Genomic DNA, 21,939 nt, shown 5'->3' with positions numbered 1-21,939 from the left:
GGGAATCAACTATTGGCATTTTGGCATACATATTTCCAAACTTGAATGTAGTATGTATAAATAGGCTTTAAACAAAGATGGGATCATGTTATTCATGATCAGTATCTAAAACCTGCTCCTCTCATTAATATAAGCATTTCTTCTAATTCAGTTCATACACATCATCTTTTAATGGAAACATAGTATTCCGTTTTATGGATGTACCATAATTGATCTTACTAGTCTCCTCTTTATGATTCTACAATTTGGTTACTATCCACATTGCTACAGTGAACATTCATATAGCACTTGCCTGCTTATGTCTGAAAATAAGCTGGTTGGTTCCAAGAACATGAACATTTCCTGCCAACAACGTAAGGTTTCTGCTGTCTGTAGCCATGTTCTTTAGCGTGCCTGTGCTGTTTCAGACTGCCCCCATGCTGCCATTTTTCCCATACCTCAGACAGAACTGGGCATTGCCTTTATCCTTCTCTTTCTTTCTACCAATCTGGCAATGAAAAATGTTATATCATTTTAATTACTTGGAAAAAATGTTATCTCATCAAAATATGTTTTCTTATCCTTGCGTTTGAAAATAATGGCTAAGAATTTTTAATTATTTGCTCTTTGTTGTGGGAGTTCACTTTTTCTTGTTATCTAAGAGTAACTATGAGTGTTTGGATGAAAGGTATTTATTGTCATGTTATAAATATTTAAAACAGATTTTAATATAAAATATTACTTATCATAAATTCTCTTGATTCATAAACATACTTAGCTCTGTAAGATAATCTGGTATCTTAAAATTCAGTTTACTCTTATAAATAAGAGGATCACAGCAGATTTTTAGTATTAATAATTCATCAGTGTGAGCTTAATGAACGGGGTGCTGATTCTTGTTCTTGCCAAGAATGAAAACCACCTTATTTAGAACTAATTCTTTTTTTGCTTTACATTAGTTCATTACTGTTATAAACCTCACTCATTTTTTGTATGTGTTCGGTAATATTTTTCTTGTATGAATTCTAATAATTAAACTGTTTTTCCCTTAGCTTGACCAAGAATGTTCCAATATTTGTTTGCACTATGGCCTACCCCACTGTGCCTTGCCCTCTCCATGTATTTGAGCCAAGATATAGATTGATGATTCGAAGAAGTATACAGACTGGAACCAAACAGTTTGGCATGTGTGTCAGTGATACACAAAATAGGTATGCTTTTTGTGAACCTAAATATTTGTGTTTATGTTAGACCTCTCAATATGGATGAGAACTTGCATGTTTATGTTTCAACTTTGTTACTAATCAAGGTTTTCTTTTAGTTTTGCAGATTATGGTTGTATGTTACAAATTAGAAACGTGCATTTCTTACCGGATGGAAGGTCTGTGGTTGATACAGTTGGAGGAAAGCGGTTTAGGGTTTTAAAAAGAGGAATGAAAGATGGATATTGCACTGCCGACATTGAATATCTGGAAGATGTTAAGGTATTTTAAAATGTGCTTTGCCAGCATACTTTCGTATATCCTGTTCCAGGGATTGGTACAGGCATGCAGGCTATTGTCTAGGTGCATGAACCAGTTCTTATCAGACAGCCTTACCACTGTGATGAGAATGTGCTCCAAGTTACGTTTTTCGTATCTTGCTCTGAAACTGTTGCACATTCTAAGAGAACTTGGAAGACTAGAACATAGATTCTCTTTATTTCTGCAGGCTTAACAACCAGCCCAGTGCCTAGAATGTATGTGTATATGTACACATGTGCATGTGTGTATACACCTGATAGGTACTTAACAATAGTGGTTGAGTAAGTTGAACTTCCAACCCATCTAAGTTTTGAAAGGTTTACATTTCTGCCCTGTTTTATTGAATGTATTAGTAGTTGAAGCTGATGGAATTAGTAGATTGAAATTTGATGTAAATGTAAACACATCAAATCTTATAAGAATTGTTTTATATATTAAGATTGTTCTTGTGCCTAAGATAACCTTAATGATAAAATAGAGTTGAATGCTGTGTGAAGACCCTGGGGCAGACATAGAAAGCACTGCCAGTGTACATGTTGGTGATATCTTAACAGGGTAGGGTTTTTGTGATGTCTTTCTAGAATAGGGTTACTGTGGCCCTTTTGATGTTTGCAATACCCAGTTTACCTACTGCAGTTAGTTTAGGAACCGGAAAAGTGACTTATGATGCTACAAATACCAAATTGAAGGCAACTTCTTTTGGAAAGGCATTATAAAAACATAGATCTTATCCCTTCACTTGTTCATTGATCTGTTGAGGCCCTTCATTTCCTCAACATTTATTGGATATTGGCATTAGGTATTTTCACAAACATTAACTCATAGAATTTTCACAACTCTATGAAATAGTAGATGAGGAAAGTACAATTGAGAGGTGTTAATTAATTTGCCTGAGAGCCTATAGATAATGTAACAAAAATGGTTAAAACAAACTCTCTGACTCAGACTCTGAGCTTTATCACTATGCCATTTGGCTCTCTGTTGGTAAACCTGATTAGTCTGACGTTGGCAGTCCTATCTTATTATAAAAATGCTATGGGGGTACTTTGTCTTGTGCAGTTGGCCGAAAGTATTGTGTGAGTTGAAATTTTGAGTTGATTGATATAATCTATGCCTTAGGCATACTTGGTTAATGGAATCACTTGCTAAAGGTTCTTCTTTGTAAAGTTAATAACTGTATTTCAGTTTTGTGTAAATTTATGTCGTCACATATTGGATTTGATGACAAAATCACTTGAGTATATGGCTAAATTACATGACTATATGTATTAATACTTATAAACATGTAGGCAATAGAATCACATTCTAAAAGTATTACAGATATGATATTTATAAACGAGTCCTCTTTGGTCCTCGGAATGTCTAGAAATCTTTTCTCATCATAATGTCTTCATCTATATAATGATTTTCTTGTCCATTCTGGAAAACCTTCTCAAATTTGTTTTATATAGCAAATTTTCCTCTTCTTATATTAATTCTGTTTTCTGTGACTTCTAATGAAATTTTAAGTTCTGTTAAAATTATCACAGTAAAGTTCCTTGACTTTAAAAGCTTGCTTTTAAAATGGAGCTGGCCAAAAAGCAGGCAGAGACTTTAAAAGCGTCTCTGCCTGCTTTTTGGCCAGCTCCGTTTTTCATCACAGACGCTTATAATTGTTATCATTCCTTGTTTACCAGATCCTGTCATTTGTTTTCTTGAATTTTGTGAGGGTGCAAAGCAGATGCTTTAAAAAAAAAAAAAAAGATTTAACAAGGCATAAGTTTGTTTCTTGCTCCTATCAATGTATGTTAGCAAGGGCCTGAATCATGTATAGTCATTTCAGGACCAAGATTCTTCAATTGTGTGGCTCCTCTACCTTTTTTAAAAGTTTATTTTTATTGTGGTAAAATATACATAGAATTTACCATTTTAACCATCTTTGAGTGCACACTTCAGTGGCATTAAGTACATTCACATTGTTATGCAAAAAACAGATGCTCTTTAAACTTTAGTTTTCATTTCAAATCTTTCAAAAGTAAAAAGTTTGCTTTTTTGTCTCTGGTGTGCTGTAGTCTTATTTTTATATTTCGAAATGTTTTCCGAGTCCCTTTGTTGTTTTTAAATGAGTCATCCTTGAAGTATGAAAGGCTGAGTCAGGCCTGGTATTTTTTCAGATGAGTTTGTGCATATGAGACAGAGCACGACCTGGCACGTAGCAAGTGGGATGTAAGTGTGCATTAAAGAAATCAATATAAGATGGATGAGTTAAACTTAGATCTTCCCACCTGTGTTCTCTGAGACTACTCTTCTATCTCAGGCTGGAAGCCTGATGCAATTAATTTTACATTTGCAGTTTGGTGACCCAGTAGTCTAAAGAATACACTGAGGGGTTCCAGAGGTAGCCATAGCCTTGGGCTTTGCCAGCAGAAGCTCATCATTGTGTAATTGACTCTCTGACGTACTGGCTTTATATGCTAACTTATTTGTTGTAGCTTTTTGTTTGTTTTTGTGTTTTGACCCAGTTCCCTAGTAAAAGATGTAACTGTGCCTGGACTCCTCCTGTTACTACTTTCTGTCATGTCATCTACACCCTAACTACTTATCTTTTCTTTTTTTGTAGCAACTATCATCCACTTTTTTGTTCCACTGCTTTCAAAAACCATTGATCCATAAAGACAAATGGAATTCCAAATTAGACCTCTGAACCAGAACTCACTCTCAATCTTACTCTTCCCACTTGGGGGCTGTTGTAGGGTTCTGCAATATTGCACTGCTAAGTCAGCAAGGTTAGGCATAGGTCAGGCCTTGCTGTCTTTCTTTAGTCTGGTCAGCCCTATATGAGACAGAAATATGTATTAAAAGCATAGGAATAATACTCTCTGGGACGTCAGCACTGAAACAGGTATTGCCCTGTTCTTCTGATTCCTTTTTCCATTTGTGTCGGTTGGCATATGGCATATGGACGGGGGATTAGACACAGAAGTCTTACTGACTATTGTATTTCTAGGTTGAGAATGAAGATGAGATTAAGAATCTCAGAGAGCTTCATGATTTGGTTTACTCTCAAGCCTGCAGCTGGTTTCAGAATTTAAGAGACAGATTTCGAAGCCAAATTCTTCAGCACTTCGGATCAATGCCCGAGAGGGAGGAAAACCTTCAGGTATGGTGGCTTTTCTGTTCTTCCAAAAGTCACTTTTTTATAAACCCAAATTTGCACACTTCTACATTTGTTTTCTTATTGTCCTTTCTGCACTACTTTTTCTTTGACTGTCCCCTCCCCCGCCCCAGCCCCACCTCATCTTTGCAATCATGAGTTCTCTAGAGCAGTGGTCTCCACTACATTCCGTACAGATAGAGGCTGGAAATACGTGTCAGCTGAGATGCCTGTAGGAGAGAGTGCCAGAGAGGGAGCAAGTCCTTAAGAGGATTTTTAGGAGTGGGTAAGGAATTAAAAACGGGATATTACTATCTAGAAACTGTGACTGTGGGACAACTAACCATGCCTTTGAGCCCATCGCCTGTTGCTGTTATTCTTTGACAGCAGAGAGACTTACCATTTTCTATATATTTGAAACATCTTTTCTCACCTTTCTTTGTATCTCCCAACATTTGACCCAACCACTTCAATTCATTTTTGTCTCTTCATGTTTAATACCTCGCTTCTCATGAAACTATTATTCTTTTAGTCTTGCTGGTACTTAGGGTTTACACTTAAGCTTAGTCTAATGAATGTGTATCTGTTACTTTCTGTGCAAGCAAAACTGCAGGAGGCATAAAAGAAGGGTCTGGCTCCTGGAAAATCTGATCATAGAGTTACTAAAGCACTATGTTTTAGGCATCGTAGCATTTTGAATTGAATTAAATGTTTTTGATCAGAAGGTGATAGATTTTACAAAGGAATGGCTGTCAGTAAATATGTGAAGATGGAGAGATAATAGATCTCATTGTAATGCACACTGCCTCATTCCCGTTTTCAAGGGTTGGTCTACATTTGTCAGAATCCCAATTGAATCCTTCACCTGAACTTGAAACACCAACATTAGGCCATCTCCAAATTTAGTATTCATTCTGTTTAGCATATTATCAGTTGCCATCTATTTGTTTTAACTGATTACTTGAATCTGATTAAACATCATAGAAATGGGCTTTGATAAGAACAATATTGAATAAGAAATTTTAAATAACAAAACAGCTTATAGAAAAATTCAGCATAACTTTTCCACCACCTTCACCACCCTTGCCTTTTATTATCCTGTCTTCTATCACTGCTTTCTGTTAGCAGTGTTGTGTGAGTTAGGATTTGGGCAGGAAAGCAAAAGCAACCACCCTTCATTTTCCCAGAATGAAGGGTTTGATGTAGGATGTAGACTTCATATAGTAGTTGGGAGAGCTGTGGGAGTGAAGGTCAGGGATGTCACCTACAGAAGTCAGGGAATCTGCCACCAGAGATCCTGCATCAGAAACAGCCAACAGCGTGCTTCTGAAGAACTAGTGGGGAAGTGGCTATAATTCTTAGGAATCCCAGCAAGTCCGCACCACTATCTCAGTCTACAGCAGTGGAGAAAGGGGTTTCCAGGAGCTCTCTGGAAAGTTCCTGCCCACACTTTGCAACAATCTTCAGGGGATAATGGCTTCTCTTCCAGCTTCCACACCCAACAAGAGTGCCTTTCATCGGCCAACTCTAACCTGGAACCCTATGGCGGAGGGGATTTTAGGAGACAGTTTGTAATGTCTGTGGAATGCAGATGAGGAGGTAGCAATGCTTAGCTGACAGCGGACAATACACAAATACAGAAACCGAATCTGATTCTAGAGGGGCCTACTGAGATGAGCACTGATGTTGTAGCTCCTTTTGTCATTCTGAAGCTTTATATTTTAAGTCCGATAAATAGCAATTTAAGGTTCAGTGAAGGTGGCTTACAAGTCCTTCTATGGAAATTTCTAGTTGTTTCAATAGCCAATAGTCAGCCCTCACAGCATTACCAGGACCTTTTCACTGGAGATATGTTTCTTTTTTGAACAACATTGGAAGCTGGGGCCTTTTTCTTCTGTCTTTCCAAGGGTTCCATAATACTTTGAGGAAATTTTAAATCTCAATTAACATTTCTTAATGCTTTAAATCTATAGCTCAAGAAAGTGGCTGTCAACTAGGGGCATGTTGCCCCCACAGGATATTTGGCATTACCTGGAGACATTTTTGGCTGTTACAGCTGGATGGGAAGGTGCTACTGGCATCTGGTGGATAGAGATCAGAGATGCTGCTGAATGTGCTCTAGTGCATAGGACAGCCACATGCAACAAAGAATTATCTGGCTCAAAGTGTCAGTAGCCTGAGGTCGAGAAGCCTTGCTAGTGTAATAGGAGGAAAGAGCGCGTGTTGACTGTGGAGAGTCAGGTCTAGATTTGAATCTCGGCTCTGCCACATATGAGCCAAGAGATCTTGGACAATTTGCATTACATTGCTGAGCTTCAGTTTCCCCCATTTTATACTTTGCATAATTGTTAAGGACATTGGAGATAGCACCTGGCACATAGTACAAGTGCTCAATAAATAGTAATTTTTTGGTGGTTTGCTACTGTTGTTACATAAATCCTTGTTTTATTAATGGTATAAACTGTCCATTGTTTTTAGGCAGCCCCTAATGGACCTGCATGGTGTTGGTGGCTTCTTGCAGTTCTCCCTGTAGATCCACGATACCAGCTGTCGGTTTTGTCAATGAAGTCTTTGAAAGAACGGTTGACCAAGATACAGCATATACTGACCTATTTTTCTAGAGACCAATCTAAGTAACTAACTCTTTGGATCTCCCTTTAAAGTTACCCTAATCTGGCTGCATTGATGGCCAGATTGTCTGCTGCCTTTGCACATCTAGTGCTGGTTTCAGAAATTTAATGAAACTTTTCTTTTTCCTTCGACCTCCTGAATCATGTGGTTCTGCAAATGAATACCTTCAACTAGGATTGAGACCACTAAGAACTTGCACAGAAAAACACGCACTGAATGTGTGTTGAACCTCTACATTGTGAAGTTGCACTATGTACCATACTCTAAAATGAAATAAGAACTCTTTATGTCTGTGAGAGAGTGCGTGTGCGTGTGTGCGTGCGTGTGTGCTTGTGTGCTTGTGGGGGTTGGGTAGTGTGTGTGCATTTTCTCTGGCTTTAAAATTTTAAAACAAACAAACAAAAAAGCCATAGAGAGCAGAACTTGCCGAGGGTCATTTATTGCCCAAGTTTACAAGAGTAGCGATACAAGTTTTTGCAAATTGAATTTGCCTCAGATATATCTGTCCTAATGCTTATATTTGCACAAGTATGTAAAATATTGTGTTGAGGATCATTCTTTGTTGGAAATACTGCTCTTGCTGAACTGTCTTGACCATTGACTATGACACAGTTTCTTATTTATGTAAATACTTGCATCACAGTGGCCGACAGGCATTGGATGCAGAACCTAGAGCCAGTTTTCAGGAACAATTGTAAACCTGACATGGTACTGTGCATCTATTCATAAAACACTCAAAACTGTGAAAATATGGTTTACATTTAATTGTACATAAAGGTAAAGGGAGAACTCAATTCAGTACCAGTTAGTTTGTACATTTTAGGGGGCTTTTCACATTAACTGCCCATTTATGTAATTTATAGTTTGACATGATGTGTTTGTTTTAAAAAAAATGCATAGTATAAACCCATTAAGGATCTGGGAAAAGAGAAGAAGTTTAATATAGAACTAAGCTTTTAAAGTTTGTTTTTGTTTTTAATTCTGGTCTCGGTGCAAATGTTAGTTATGCCTTATTCATATCACAGTTAGATCACCATGCTGCAACATGGTTTATATTCATGCTGCCCTAGAAACTTTTGTAATTATTTGTTGCAAATTTGTGACTGTCCTTATTAACTTTCTTTTATGTAAGTAATTTGTAAAAGTTTCTTAAAATTTTTGCTTTTGCTTATTTAATTTTGAATAAAAGCTAAATTCCTAATACTTTTTCTTAAATTGTAGGTCAGTGTTATAAAAACAAGTCAGTAGAAGAACCAAACTGCATATGTTAAAGAACAGATGAGTTTTGCTTATGGTTTGGTGGCATTAGATATATGCTATGGTTTCCAAAAACTTTGGCCATTTTTATTTTTTGAGAAAAAAAAAAGCAATTTATTGAGGGTTTAGGCCTCGGAACCATCCCTAAAGCACTATTTTTCAACCTTTTAAAAATCCATGTCCCTTTAGGGTAAGGCTAAAATTCTTTCTTTGATGCCTCACCATTTGAGACTTCTCTTGGTTACACAGACTGGACTGTTTCTGCCCCCAGTTCCTCAGCTAGGATTTTGCAAATGTCAGTCAATCATCTTTTTTTTTTTTTTTTTGAGACAGGATCTTGCTCTATGGCCAAGGCTGGAATGCAGTAGCACAATCATAACTTGCTGCAGCCTCAAACTCCTGGGCTCAAGTGATTTTCCTGTCACAGGATCCTTGGGGTGGCACTTTGCCAGCCAGAAATGTCTGTGGCCGGTGGTGCCTTCTGCCTGAGTAATGCTCATGCCCACTGGGCTTGTTCTGGCCACTCAGCCTGGCAGGCTGTGCTTGGCTTTTGCTACCAGCCCAGATCCCCCACCTGCCAAGAGCGAACCAGGCACGGAGCAGCGAGGGGTGTGTGGGCAAGTGCATGCAGGGTCCAGACACTGCACACAGCCAGGCACACCAGCTGCTGTGTTGGGGTGGGCACCTTCGTGCGAGGTTGCAGCTGGACCAGATGCACCACGTGGCTTCCACTGCAGGCACCCACATCTGGACAAGGGGAACACTGTGGCACCCAGAAGCTTGGAGATGCCAGGAACCACAGAGCTCCAAAGAGGGTGTCACAGCCCTGGCTTAGGCACCCCTTAGGTCTAGACTCCCCAAATAGCTGTAGCTCTTCTTGTCACCCACAATGTGGTGAGTTGGGGGGCAAGGGGGGTACGTGTTTCAGCCCTGTTTGTGTTATAGTTCTTTCAGTTTCACCATTTAGCAAGTCCTGAGTTCTTTCCCTGCATCCAGGAAGAATGAGGTGGACAGACAACTGGAAGGTGAGCAAAGCAGAGAGGAGCTTCACTGAGTGATAGAACAGCTCTCAGGAGACCCGAAGTGGGTAGCTCCTTTCTGCAGGCAGGTCTTCCTGATGAGTGTCCAGCTTTCAGTGGAGAGAAGACCCTCAGTGGGTAGCTCTTTTCCACAGGCAGGTCATCCCATAGAGTGTCCAGTTCTCAGCAGAGAAGAGACCTGAAGTGGGTAGCTGTTTTCCACAAGCAGGTCATCCAGAAGAGTCAAGGAGACCCACAGTGGATAGCTCCTTCCTGCAGCTGGTAGTCCTGAGGGTCTGTTTGAGTCTTACTGAGTCTAGGGTTTTTATGGGCTCAGGAGGGGAAGTGTGTGCTGATCGGTCCATGGGCAGCCATGGGTGGGCTGGGGAAAAAGCTCCATATGTACTCACTCCAGGCAGTGGACTCCAGCTGGAACTGGCAGCTCAGGCCCCAGGCTTCAGGCCATCCCTGGCTTGAAGGTGAGGTTTCACCAGGACCCACCCTTTTCCATCCTGCCACCATCAGCATGCCATCCACAGCAACCAGGCTGTTCCTACCAAGAGGCACCGGCAGGCTTGTGCCAAACCGCCCTCAGTGCCCCCTTCGCCTCCCACCCCTGCTTGTTGGTGCCCAAAATTCAAAGGGGGTCAAGGTGGTGGGACTGGTGTGTCAGCACCACCCCTAGCATGCACACATCCAGCCAGGTTGAGATAGCACCCGGGTTCAGCCTCAACTTTGCTCCAGAATTGGAGCAGGTGTCAGGAGAGGGGAGAAGCAGGAGCAGGCACTTCTGAGCCTGTGGGGCCAGGGGGGCTTCCAGAAGTGCAGGCATGCCGAGGTCTGGAGCCATAGCTGGGTGGCTGCAACTGCATCCATGAGTGTGGGGCTCCTGCCCTGCCAACTCAGTAGGGGGTGGGGCTCCCACCTGTTCCCTCCCCTATTGGATCCACTGTGTAGTAGTGTGTAAACCTACGGTGATATTAAAAGTTATATCTCCCTAGGGTATTGCGAATAACATCACAGTGGGTGTACAACCACTGTGATATTCGAAGTAATACCTCCCTAAGATATGACAAAAAATATCAAAGTGCGGACCCAGTCGTGCCATCAAAAGTAACGTCTCTGTGGATATTCCGAATAATATCACAGGGTGTACACAGCCTGTGACATTAGGAGTAGCATCCCCATAAGATATTCCGAGTAATATCACAGGGTGTACACCCCATGTGACATTAAGGGTAACATCTTAGGATGTTACGAACAACATCACAGGGTGTATACCCCCTGTGACTTTTTAAGTAACATCAACCCTAGAATATTACGAAGAATATCATGGGTGTACACCCCGTGTGACATTAGGAGTAACATCTCCCTAGGATATTACGAAGAATACCACTGGGTGTACACCCTCTGTCATATTAGGAGTAACATCCTTCTAGGACATTATGGATAATATCACAAGGTGTACACACACTGTGATATTCGGAGAGATATCTCCCTAGGATAGAAGGTATCATATCACAGAATGTATGTGCATGGTGTACACCTACTGTGATATTAGAAGCAATATCTCCCTATGAAAGTATGAGAAATACCAAAGGGAGTACACACTCTGTGCTATTAGATGTCATGTTTACCATGGATATTACCAATAATATCGCAGGGTGTACACACATGAGGTACACCCACTGTGGTATTATTTGTACTGTCTTAGATATAACTCTCTAATATAACAGAGAGAGTTATAACTCTGTAATATCTCTGAGATATTACAAATAATATCACAGTGAGTGTAAACACAGTGTACATAGTGTACACCCACTGTGAGATTTACAGTAATATCTCCCTATAAGACTACAAATATTATCGAAGGGTGTACACCCCCTGTGACCGCAGGAGTAACATCCTTCTGGATATTGGGAATGATATCATAAGCCATACCCACCCTGTGACATTTTGTACACCCTTTGTGACATGAAAAGTCACACCCCCTGGTATATTACGAATAATATCAAAGGCAGTTGACGCACACGGTGTACACATCCTGTTGCATTAGGCATAATCTTTTTCTGTGATTTCCGAATAATATCACAGAAGGTGTACACACATTGTGTACACTCCAGGTGACATTAGGAGGAACATCTCCTCAAGCTGTTAGAAATAATATTACCAGGGTTGCATACACATGGTGTACCCTCCCTGTGACATTAGCAGCAACATTCCCCTAGAATATTACGAATAACATCAGAGGGGGAGTACACACATAATGTACGCACCTTGTGAAATTAGGAGTAGCATCTCCCTACGATGTTATGAGTAATATCACAGAATGTGAACTCATATGGCATATACCCCATATGATGTTAGGAGTTACATCCTTCTAGTATGTTAGGAAGAATACCACAAAGGTGTTCACACATGGTTAACAGCATATGGAATATTAGGATTAACATCCCTTGAGATCATTACAAATAACATCACAAGGGCTGTGCACATATGGTGCACATGACCTGTGACGTTAGGAGTACATTTCCCTGACACATTATGAGAAATATCACAGAGTGTACACCTTCTGTGACATTTGGAGTAATGTCCCGTAGGGTAGTACGAATAATATCCCAGGGTGTACATCCCCTGTGGCCTGAGGAGTAACATCTTTCTAGGATATTGTGAATAATATCACTAAACGCACAGCCCCTGTGACACAAGGAGTAACATCCACCTAGGATATTAGGAATAATATCACAGGGAGTACACCCCATGTGACAGTAGGAGTAACCTCGCCCGAGGATATAACGAACAAATACAGAGGATGTACACGTGTGGTGACATCAGCAGTAACATCCATTTAGGATATTACGAATATTATCACAGTGTGAACACCGCCTGTGACATTAGGAGTAACATCTCCCTGGGATATTAAGAATAATGTCACGGGGGGCACACCCTCTGTGATATTAGCAGCAACATCTTTCTAGGAGATTACGAATGATATCACAGGGTGTCAACTCACTTTGATATTAGAAGGACTATCTCCCTAGGATATAAGCTATCTCATGTCACAGAGTGTACACACATGGTGTACACCCACTGTGTTATTAGCAGCAATATCTCCCTATGATATTATGAAAACTATCACAGGGTGTACCTTCTGTGGGTTACTAGAAGTAATGTTTACCATGGATATTACAAATAATATCACAGGGTGTACACACATGGGGTACACCCACTGTGATATTAGGAGTGATATCTCTCGAAGATATTACAAATAATATCCCAGTGGGTGTACCCCATGTGTGTACACCCACTGTGATATTTAAAGTAATATCTCTCTATAAGACTACAAATAACATCAAAGGGTGTACACCCCCTGTGACACTATGAGTAACACCCCCCTACAATACTGGGAACAATATCACACGGTGTACACCCCTGTAACGTTAGGAGTAACATCCCCCCTGAATATTACTAATAATATCACAAGGTGTACAGGCATTGTGACATTAGTCGTAATATCCTGCTAGCATATTTTCAATAATATCACAGAAGGAGCACACCTGTGACATTAAGAGTAACATCCCCCTAGAATAGTAAGAATAATATCACAGGGTGTACACCCCCTGTGACATTAGGAGAATCATCTCGCTAGAACATGATGAAGAATGTCACAGGGTGTTATCTTCTGTGCCAATAGGAGTATAGACCCCTGGGAAATTATGAATACTATCAAAGGGTGTACACCCCTGTGACATTAGGAGTAACGTATTTCTAGAATATCACGAATAATATCACAATGTGTACACCCCCTGTGTCATTAAAAGTAAAATTGCCCCAGGATATTACGAAATAGAACACAGGGAGTACACCCCGTGTGACATTAGAAGTAACATCCCCCGAGGATATAGCGAATAATATCAGAGAACGTACCTGCATTGGGACATCAGTAGTAACATCTCTTCAGGAAATACGAATAATACCAAAGGGTGTACACGCATTGTGAAATTAGAGTGAACTCCCGCTAGGATATTACGAATTTTCTGACAGGGTCTACTCGCCCTGTGACATTAGCAGTCATGTTTTCCTAGACTATTATGAAGACTGTGAAAGAGTGTACAGGACCTGTGAATTACGAGTAACATTTCTATAGAATATCGCACGTAACATCACTCTGTGTACACCCCGTGTGACATCAGGGGTAACATCCCACAAAATTATAACGAAAAGCTTCACAAGGTGTACACCCTCCGTGACATGAAAAGTAACATTTCCCTAGAATACGACCTCTAGAATCCCCTAGAATTCCCTAGAATCTCACCTCTCTGATATGAGGAGTGACACCTTATAAGGATAATACGAGTAATTTGACAAGGTGTACAAACTCTGTGACATAAGCAGTGACATCCCTCTAGGATGTTATGAATACTATCAAAGGGAATATATCCCGTGTGACAATAAAAGTAACCTCCGCTTAGGAGAACAAGAATAACATCAAAAGGTGTACACACATTGTGACATTATTATTAATGACCCGCTAGGATATTGGGAATAACATCACAGTGTGTAGAGTCGTGTTACAACAGGATTAACATTCCCCTACAATATGACGAATAATATCGCAGGGTGTATATCCTCTGTGACTTTAGTAGGGGCATCTTGCTAGAATATGGAAAACAATGTTCCAGGGTGTGAACCAAGGGGGGCAGTAGACAAAAGATCCCAGGAAAAAGGGGGGAGTCCTATCAACCCCCTCTCCCCCCGTGAATATGACGATCCTCGGTGGTCACACAGCGTGTTCACGTTATTGTCAGTAATATCTTCTCCGCCTCTGGAAATTACCAGCTATATCACCGACGGGTGCACATCCTCTGCACTCTTTGGAGTAATAGCATTCTCTTTCCCCTTGATATTAAGAACAATATCACAGGAGTGTTTTTACCCCTAGGGGCATTCCGTGTAGTATCATCCTCTCCCACGATGAAATTAGGAACAATATCATTGGGGGCGTGTCCACTCCATGCGATATTGAAAGTAATATCGTCCTCTTCTCTCCTGGATCATGGGAACCATATCACTGGGGTGGTGTTCACTTTCTGCGGTATTGGGAGTAAGATCATCCTCTCCGCCTTGGAATATTAAGGACCATATCACAGTGGGGCTGTACAAACCCAGTGCTATTAAGAAGAATATTATCTTCCCCTGCCCTGCACATTGGAAAAAATATCACAGAGTGGGTGTACACCTCCTGTGATGGGGGGGGGGGGGGTGATATCATCTTCTCTTCTTCTGGATAGTAGAAACAATATCACACGGGTTTGTACACTTTCTGTGATATTGGGAGTAATATCAACTTCTCTGCCTTTGAATATTAAGAACAGTATCAAGACTGGATGTACACCCTCTGCGATATTGGGAGTAATATATGCCTCTCCTCTCAATGGATATTAGGAATAATATCCCCGGATGGGTGTACGCCTCCTGCTGTGTGGGGAGTCATATCGTCCTCTCGCTTCCGGGCTACTAGGAACAACATCAGAGGGTGGGTGTACACAGCCTGCGATATTGCGAGTAATATCACCCTCTCCCCCTCCGGATATTAGGAACAATGTCACAGAAGGGGTGTACACTTCCTGCCATACTGGGAGTAATAGCATTCTCTTCTTCCATGAACATTAGGAGCAAAATCACCGGGTGGATGCACACCCAGGGCTATATTGGAAGTAACGTCATACTCCACCCCCTGGAGATTATATTCGGATCAATATCACAGGGTGGGTGTACACCTAGTGCGATATTGAACGGAATATCCTGCTCTCTCCCTCCCTGGACATTAGGAACAATATCATAGGTGGGTGTACACCCACTGAGATATTAGGCGTAAGATTCGTGTTCATCATTCCTCATTTATTATTCACATGAATATGAATTACCAATATTAATATTAATAAATGCTAATAAAGTGTTCAGATTATTAATATTAATATTAATTATTAGGAGCTAATATTACTGTTTTCTAATGAATAAGATCAATATCAGTTATTAATATCAGGCATTATTAATCATTAATATGAATCATTTATTATCATTTGTATAACTAATATTAATTATTATTATTGGTATGATTTTTAAAATTATATTATCAGTTATTAATATTGATAATTATTAGTATCGATTAATAATTGATATTATTAATTGCGATAAGTAATATTGATATTAAAATGGATATTATAGATTATTAATTGCATTACTATTATTATTAATTATTAATTGCGATAAGTAATATTGATATTGAAATTGATATTAATTGCGATAAGTAATATTGATATTAAAAGTGATATTATTAATTGCGATAAGTAATATCGTGCCATTCCACTTAATATCTGTGATCTTGTTGCTAATATCCGGGCGGGGACAGCACGGTATTAATCCCAATAATCCAGAAGGTGTAGACCTCCCCTGTGATATTGTCCCTCACATCCAAAGGTGGAGAGGAAAATATATCTCCCAGTTTCGCAGGGGTTGTACACCACCCCTGTGACATTGTTCTTAATGTCCAGGGGTAGAGAAAATGACGTGACTCACAATATGGCAGGGGATGAACACCCCCTCCATGATATTTTTCCTAATATTCAGGGGGGAAGAGTATGATATTTTTCCCAATATGACAGCGGGTGTACTCCCCATATCCCAGGGGGTGGATAGTATCCTGATCTGTGATAGACTCTGCCACGATGCGGGGAGTAATGTCATCCTCCTCTCCTTCCCTTGCTATTACAATACACATCGCAGGGGGGCGGGCGACCTCCGCGATGCGGGGAGAAATATCACCCCCCCACCCCCGATATGACGAGCCACATCGCGGGGGGGTAGACACCCCCAGTGATGTGGGGAGTAATATCTATCCCCCTTCCCCATGGATATTAGGAGCCACATCTCAGGGGCGTGGACACCCTCCGCTGATGCGCAGAGTAATATCAACCCCCTTCCCTCCCTGCATGTTAGCAGCCACTGTGGACACACAGCGTATTTACCATATTTCCAGCAAGATCATATTTTCCGTTGAACCTTATGAACAAGATCACAGAGGGGTGTACACCTCCTGCGATATTGGGGGTAATATCGTTCTCTCCTCCACTGCCTACTGACAACAATATCACAGGGGTGTGTATTCCTCCTTTCATATTGAGAGTCATATCATACTTGCCTTCCATATATGAAGAACAATAGCAAAGAAGGGGGTGGACACTTTGACGATATTGGGAGTAACATCATTCTCTCTACCCCTGGATATTAGTAGCAATATCATAGGGGGATGCACATTTCTTGTGATATTGAGAGTAGTATTGTTGTCTTCCCCGCTGGATATGAAAAACAATACCACAAGGGGCGTGAAACCACCTGCCAAATTTGAGGGAATGTTATCCTCTCCGCCCCCGGATACTGGAGACAATAACACAGGGGTAATGTGCACCCACTCCTTGACTGGGAGAAGTATCATCCTCTCCCTTCTTGGATATTAGGAACAATATCACGGGGCGGGGGGTGGTGTACTGCCTCTGCGATATTGGGAGTAAAACTATCCTCTCTTCCGCTGGATATTAGGAAGTGTATCAGAGGCGGAGGGTGCACATTCCCTGCGATATTCAATGTCATCTTATGCTCTCCCTCCCAGGGTATGAAGAACAATATTACAGGAGGGGTGTACACCCCCTGCGACATGGAGAGTCACATCATCCTCTTTTGCTCTGGATATTAGGAAAAATATCACAGGGTGGTGTACGCCCCCTGCGATATTGGGAGTAATATCATCCTGTCGCCCTGAGGAGAGAAGCCATTTCTCTGCTGTCTCCTGTCTCTGAAGAGAAGGAGGAAGTAAAAGTTGAAAAACAACAGGAATGAAGTCGGTGGCCAGACCAGCCGGTGGCACTGATGAGCCGGCCTGAGGTGAAAAGATTAACCACCCCCACTCTAAGCGCATGTGCTCTCAATCCATCACGACCCTTTCACGTGGAACCCCTTAGAGTTGTAAGCCCTTAAACGGGCCAGGAACTCTGTCTTCCTTCGGGGAGCTGGGCTCTTAAGATGCGAGTCTGCCGACGTTCCCGGCTGAACAAAAAACCTCTTTCTTCTTGAATCCGCTGTCTGAGGGACTTGGTCCCCTGCTCCTCCTACTTGATTTCATGGTTCACCTGATCAGGAATCGAACGCGGGCAGCGGCAGTGAGAGCGCCAAATCCCAACCACTAGACCACCAGGGGAACTCAGAACCTTGTCAGAAATAGATTGCCCACCATTAGAAGTGGGTCGGCCATCAGAAGGAAGCCTGGACAGGTCCCTTGTTTCTAAGGTGTGGCACAAGGTAACTGGTAAAGGATACCTAGACCAGTTCATATACATAGACACTTGGTGACGGCTGGTGCTAGACCCTCCCACAGTGGCTAAGAGGGCAGGCAGCAACAGTACTAGTAGCAAAGGGACAGATACCTAAGGAAGGATCCTGCTCCACCCACCCAGGGAAATCAACTCCTGAAGTTCTCTTCCACCAAGCATCAGAAGATGCACTGCAGGAGATGGCACCAGTGATCCCAGTGGTGCCCTCCCCTTACCAGGGAAAGAGGCTCCCCACTCTTGAGCCCACAGTGCTCGCGCCTCCGCAAGACAAGCATATCCCTAGGCCACCGAGAGTAGACAAGAGAGGAAGTGAGGACTTAGGAGAAACCCCTCCCTTGGCAGCTCCTTTACAACCCCAAACGGGGATCCAAATGCCCCTGAGAGAGCAGCGGTATACTGGGATAGATGAGGATGGTCACGTAGTGGAGAGGCGCATTTTTGTGTACCAGTCCTTCACCTCTGCCAACCTTCTCAGCTGGAAAAACAATACCCTGTCCTATACCGAAAAGCCACAAGCCCTAATTGATTTGCTCCAAGCTGTTATCCAGACCCACAACCTCACCTGGGCTGATTGCCACCAGTTGATCATGTTCCTCTTTCACGGAGATGAAAGGCAGAGAGTGCTCCAAGCAGCAACTAAATGGCTAGAGGAACATGCACCAGCTGATTATCAAAAACCCCGAGACTATCTAAGGACCCAGTTAGCAGGAACCAACCCCCAGTGGGACCCACATGAAAGAGGGGATATGCAAAGGCTAAACTGAGACAGGGAAGCTCTCTTGGAAGGATTACAGAGGAGAGCTAGAAGGCCACAAACGTTAACAAGCTCTCTGAGGTCATTCAGGGAAAAGAAGAAAGTCCAGCACAATTCTACGAGAGACTGTGTGAGGCCTATCGTATGTATACTCCCTTTGATCCCAATAGCCCTGATAATCAGCGCATGATTCACATGGCTTTAGTCAGTCAAAGCACAGAAGACATGAGAAGAAAACTGCAGAAACGGGCTGGGCTTGCAGGGATGAATACACCGCAATGATTAGAAATAGCTAACCAGGTGTTTGTAAACAGGGGTGCAGTAGCCGTGAGGAAAACTGCAAAGAGAATGAATGTCAGGCCCGGGGAAACACCGACCTGTTTGTTAGCTGCAGCAATCAGAGGGGCCCCCCAAGAGAGGCAAGGGAAGGGGGGCCCTGGGAAAGAAACTCAGCTTGGCTGTCAGAGTTTGCAGTGTAACCAGTGTGCTTATTGTACAGAAATAGGACATTGGAAGAACAAATGCCCTCAGCTCAAAAGAAAACAAGGTGACTCAGAGCAGGAGGCCCCGGACAAGGAGGAAGGGGCCCTGCTCAACCTGGCAGAAAGGTTATTGGAATGAGGGAGACTGGGCTCAAGTGTCCTCAAAGAGCCTCTGGTCAGAACGACAGTCGGGGGTAGAGACACTGATTTTCTTGTAGATACTGGTGCTGAACATTCGCTAGTAACCACCCCGGTCGCCCCCTTATCCAAAAAGACTATTGACATCATCGCAGCCACGGGGGTTTCAGCAAAGCAAGCTTTCTGCTTGCCTCGGACTTGTACTGTCATTCAGCAGTTTTTGTACACGCCTAACTGTCCCTTGAGCTTGTTGGGAAGGGACTTGCTTAGCAAGCTGAGAGCCACTATCTCTTTGACAGAGCACGGCTCTTTGCTGCTAAAGTTACCCGGAACGGGAGTCGTTATGACCCTTACAGTCTCCCGAGAGGAGGAATGGAGACTTTTCTTCACTGAGCTGGGCCAAGAGATAAGACCAGCTCTGGCTAAGCGATGGCCAAGAGTACAGGCGGAAGACAACCCTCCAGGGTTGGCAGTCAACCAAGCCCCTGTACTCATAGAAGTGAAGCCTGGGGCCCAGCGGTTTAGGCAAAAATAGGACCCGGTCCCCAGAGAAGACCTTCAAGGTATCCAGGTCCATCTCAAGCACCTAAGAACTTTTGGAATTAGAGTTCCTTGTCAGTCTCCATGGAACACTCCCCTCCTGCCTGTTCCCAAGCCACGGACCAAGAACTACAGGCCGGTACAGGATTTGCGCTTGCTTAATCAAGCTACACTGACTTTACATCCAACAGTACCTAACCCGTCCACATTGTTGGGGTTGCTGACAGCTGAGAACAGCTGGTTCACCTGCTTGGACCTGAAAGACGCTTTCTTGCCTATCAGATTAGCCCCTGAGAGGCAGAAGCTGTTTGCCTTTCAGTGGGAAGTTCCGGAGTCAGGTGTCACTACTTAGTACACTTGGACCGGGCTTCCCCAAGGGTTCAAGAACTCCCCCACCATCTTTGGGGAGGTGTTGGCTGGAGACTTCCAGAAGTGTCCCAGCAGAGACCTAGGCTGCGTGTTGCTCCAGTAGGTTGATGACCTTCTGCTGGGACACCCCACGGCAGTCGGGTGCACCAAGGGAACAGATGCCCTACACCAGCACCTGGAGGACTGTGGGTATAAAGTGTCCAAGAAGAAAGCTCAGATCTGCTGACAGCAGGTACATTACTTGGGATTTACTATCCAACAGGGGGAAGTCAGCCTGGGATCAGAAAGAATGCAGGTCATTTGCAATCTAGCAGAGCCTAAGAGCAGAAGGCAGGGAGAGAATTCTTAGGAGCCCTGGGGTTTTGTAGACTGTGGATCCCAAATTTTGCAGTATTTGCCAACCTTTGTATGAGGTCACAAGGGGGCGGGGACCAGGAACTTTTTGAATGGGGATCCCAACAACAGCAAGCCTTTCATGTGTTAAAGAAAAAACTTATGTCAGCCCCAGCCCTGGGGCTACCTGATCTGACAAAGCCTTTTCCATTGTATGCATCAGAGAGAGAAAAAATGGCAGCTGGACTTTGAACCCAAACTGTGGGGCCCTGGCCGAGGCCGGTGGCCTACGTCTCTCAACAACTAGACGGGGTTTCTAAAGGATGACCCCCCTGTTGGAGGGCCTTGGCAGCAACTGCCCTGCTAGTACAAGAAGCACATAAGCTGACTCTTGGGCAAAACCTGAACATAAAGGCCTCCCGTGCTGTGGTGACTTTAATGAATACTAAAGGACATCATTGGCTAACGAATGCCAGACTCACCAAGTACAAAAGTTTGCTCTGTGAAAATCTCCGTATAACCATTGAAGTTTGTAACACCCTAAGCCCCGCCACCTTGCTCCCGGTATCAGAGAGCCCTGTCGAGCATGATTGTATAGAAGTGATGGACTCTGTTAACTCTAGCAGACCTGACCTCCGGGACCAGACTTGGGCATCAGTAGACCTGGAACTATAGGTGGATGGGAACAGCTTCTTCAACCCCCAAAGAGAGAGAGATGCAGGGTATGCAGTGGTAACCCTGGACACTTGTTGAAGCCAGATCGTTGCCCCAGGGCACTTCAGCTCAGAAAGCTGAACTCATTGTTTTAATTTGGGCCTTAGAACTCAGTGAAGGTGAGACTGTCAACATTTACACTGATGTTCTGTATGCCTTTTTAACCCTTCAAGTGCATGGAGCATGATAGAAAGAAAAGGGCCTATTGAACTCTGGGGGAAAAGACAGAAAGTAACCACAAGAAATCTTGCAATTATCAGAAGCAGTATGGAAACCCCACAAGGTGGCAGTAGTGCATTGCAGAGGACACCAGCGAGCTTCCACCTTGGTGGGTTTGGGGAACTCCCGCGCTGACTCAGAGCCTCGACAAGCAGCATCTGCCCCCTTCCAGGCATCAGTCACAGCCCCTCTGCTCCCTCAAGCACCTGATCTTGGACCTACTTATTCTAAGGAAGAAAAGGACTTTCTCCAGGTAGAGGGAAGGACAAGTGATGGCGGAAGGATGGATTCAGTTACCAGATGGCAAAGTAGCTGTGCCACAGCTGGTAGGAGTTGCAGTTGTACTGGCTGCGCAGAAAACCACCCATCTAGGTCAAGAGTCACTGGAAAAGTTGGTAGCCTGGTATTTCTACATCTCGCATTTGTCAGCCCTTGTCAAAACGGTGAGGCAGCGGTGTGTT

At 42.9% G+C, this 21,939-nt stretch overlaps 1 protein-coding gene across 2 annotated transcripts in view; it reads left to right on the top strand.

Annotated features, from left to right (window-relative positions):
• LONRF1 (LON peptidase N-terminal domain and ring finger 1) overlaps nucleotides 1–8,469 on the top strand; it is a 33,623-nt gene extending 25,154 nt beyond the window's left edge. For both annotated transcript variants that reach the window (XM_519609.8, XM_003311611.6), the window contains exons 9-12: nucleotides 1,032–1,190; nucleotides 1,301–1,463; nucleotides 4,489–4,641; nucleotides 7,114–8,469. In XM_519609.8, coding sequence (XP_519609.2) covers nucleotides 1,032–1,190; nucleotides 1,301–1,463; nucleotides 4,489–4,641; nucleotides 7,114–7,272 — 634 coding nt within the window. In that variant the 3' untranslated portion in view covers nucleotides 7,273–8,469. The remainder of the gene's footprint in view (nucleotides 1–1,031; nucleotides 1,191–1,300; nucleotides 1,464–4,488; nucleotides 4,642–7,113) is intronic.
• Nucleotides 8,470–21,939: the final 13,470 nt, after the last annotated feature.

The sequence above is a fragment of the Pan troglodytes genome, chromosome 7 (genome assembly GCF_028858775.2).
Source record: "Pan troglodytes isolate AG18354 chromosome 7, NHGRI_mPanTro3-v2.0_pri, whole genome shotgun sequence".
In the NCBI taxonomy this organism is placed as follows: domain Eukaryota; kingdom Metazoa; phylum Chordata; class Mammalia; order Primates; family Hominidae; genus Pan; species Pan troglodytes.
The sequence above is the reverse complement of the archived record's forward strand: the minus strand, read 5'-3'. Positions and strand labels throughout refer to the sequence as shown.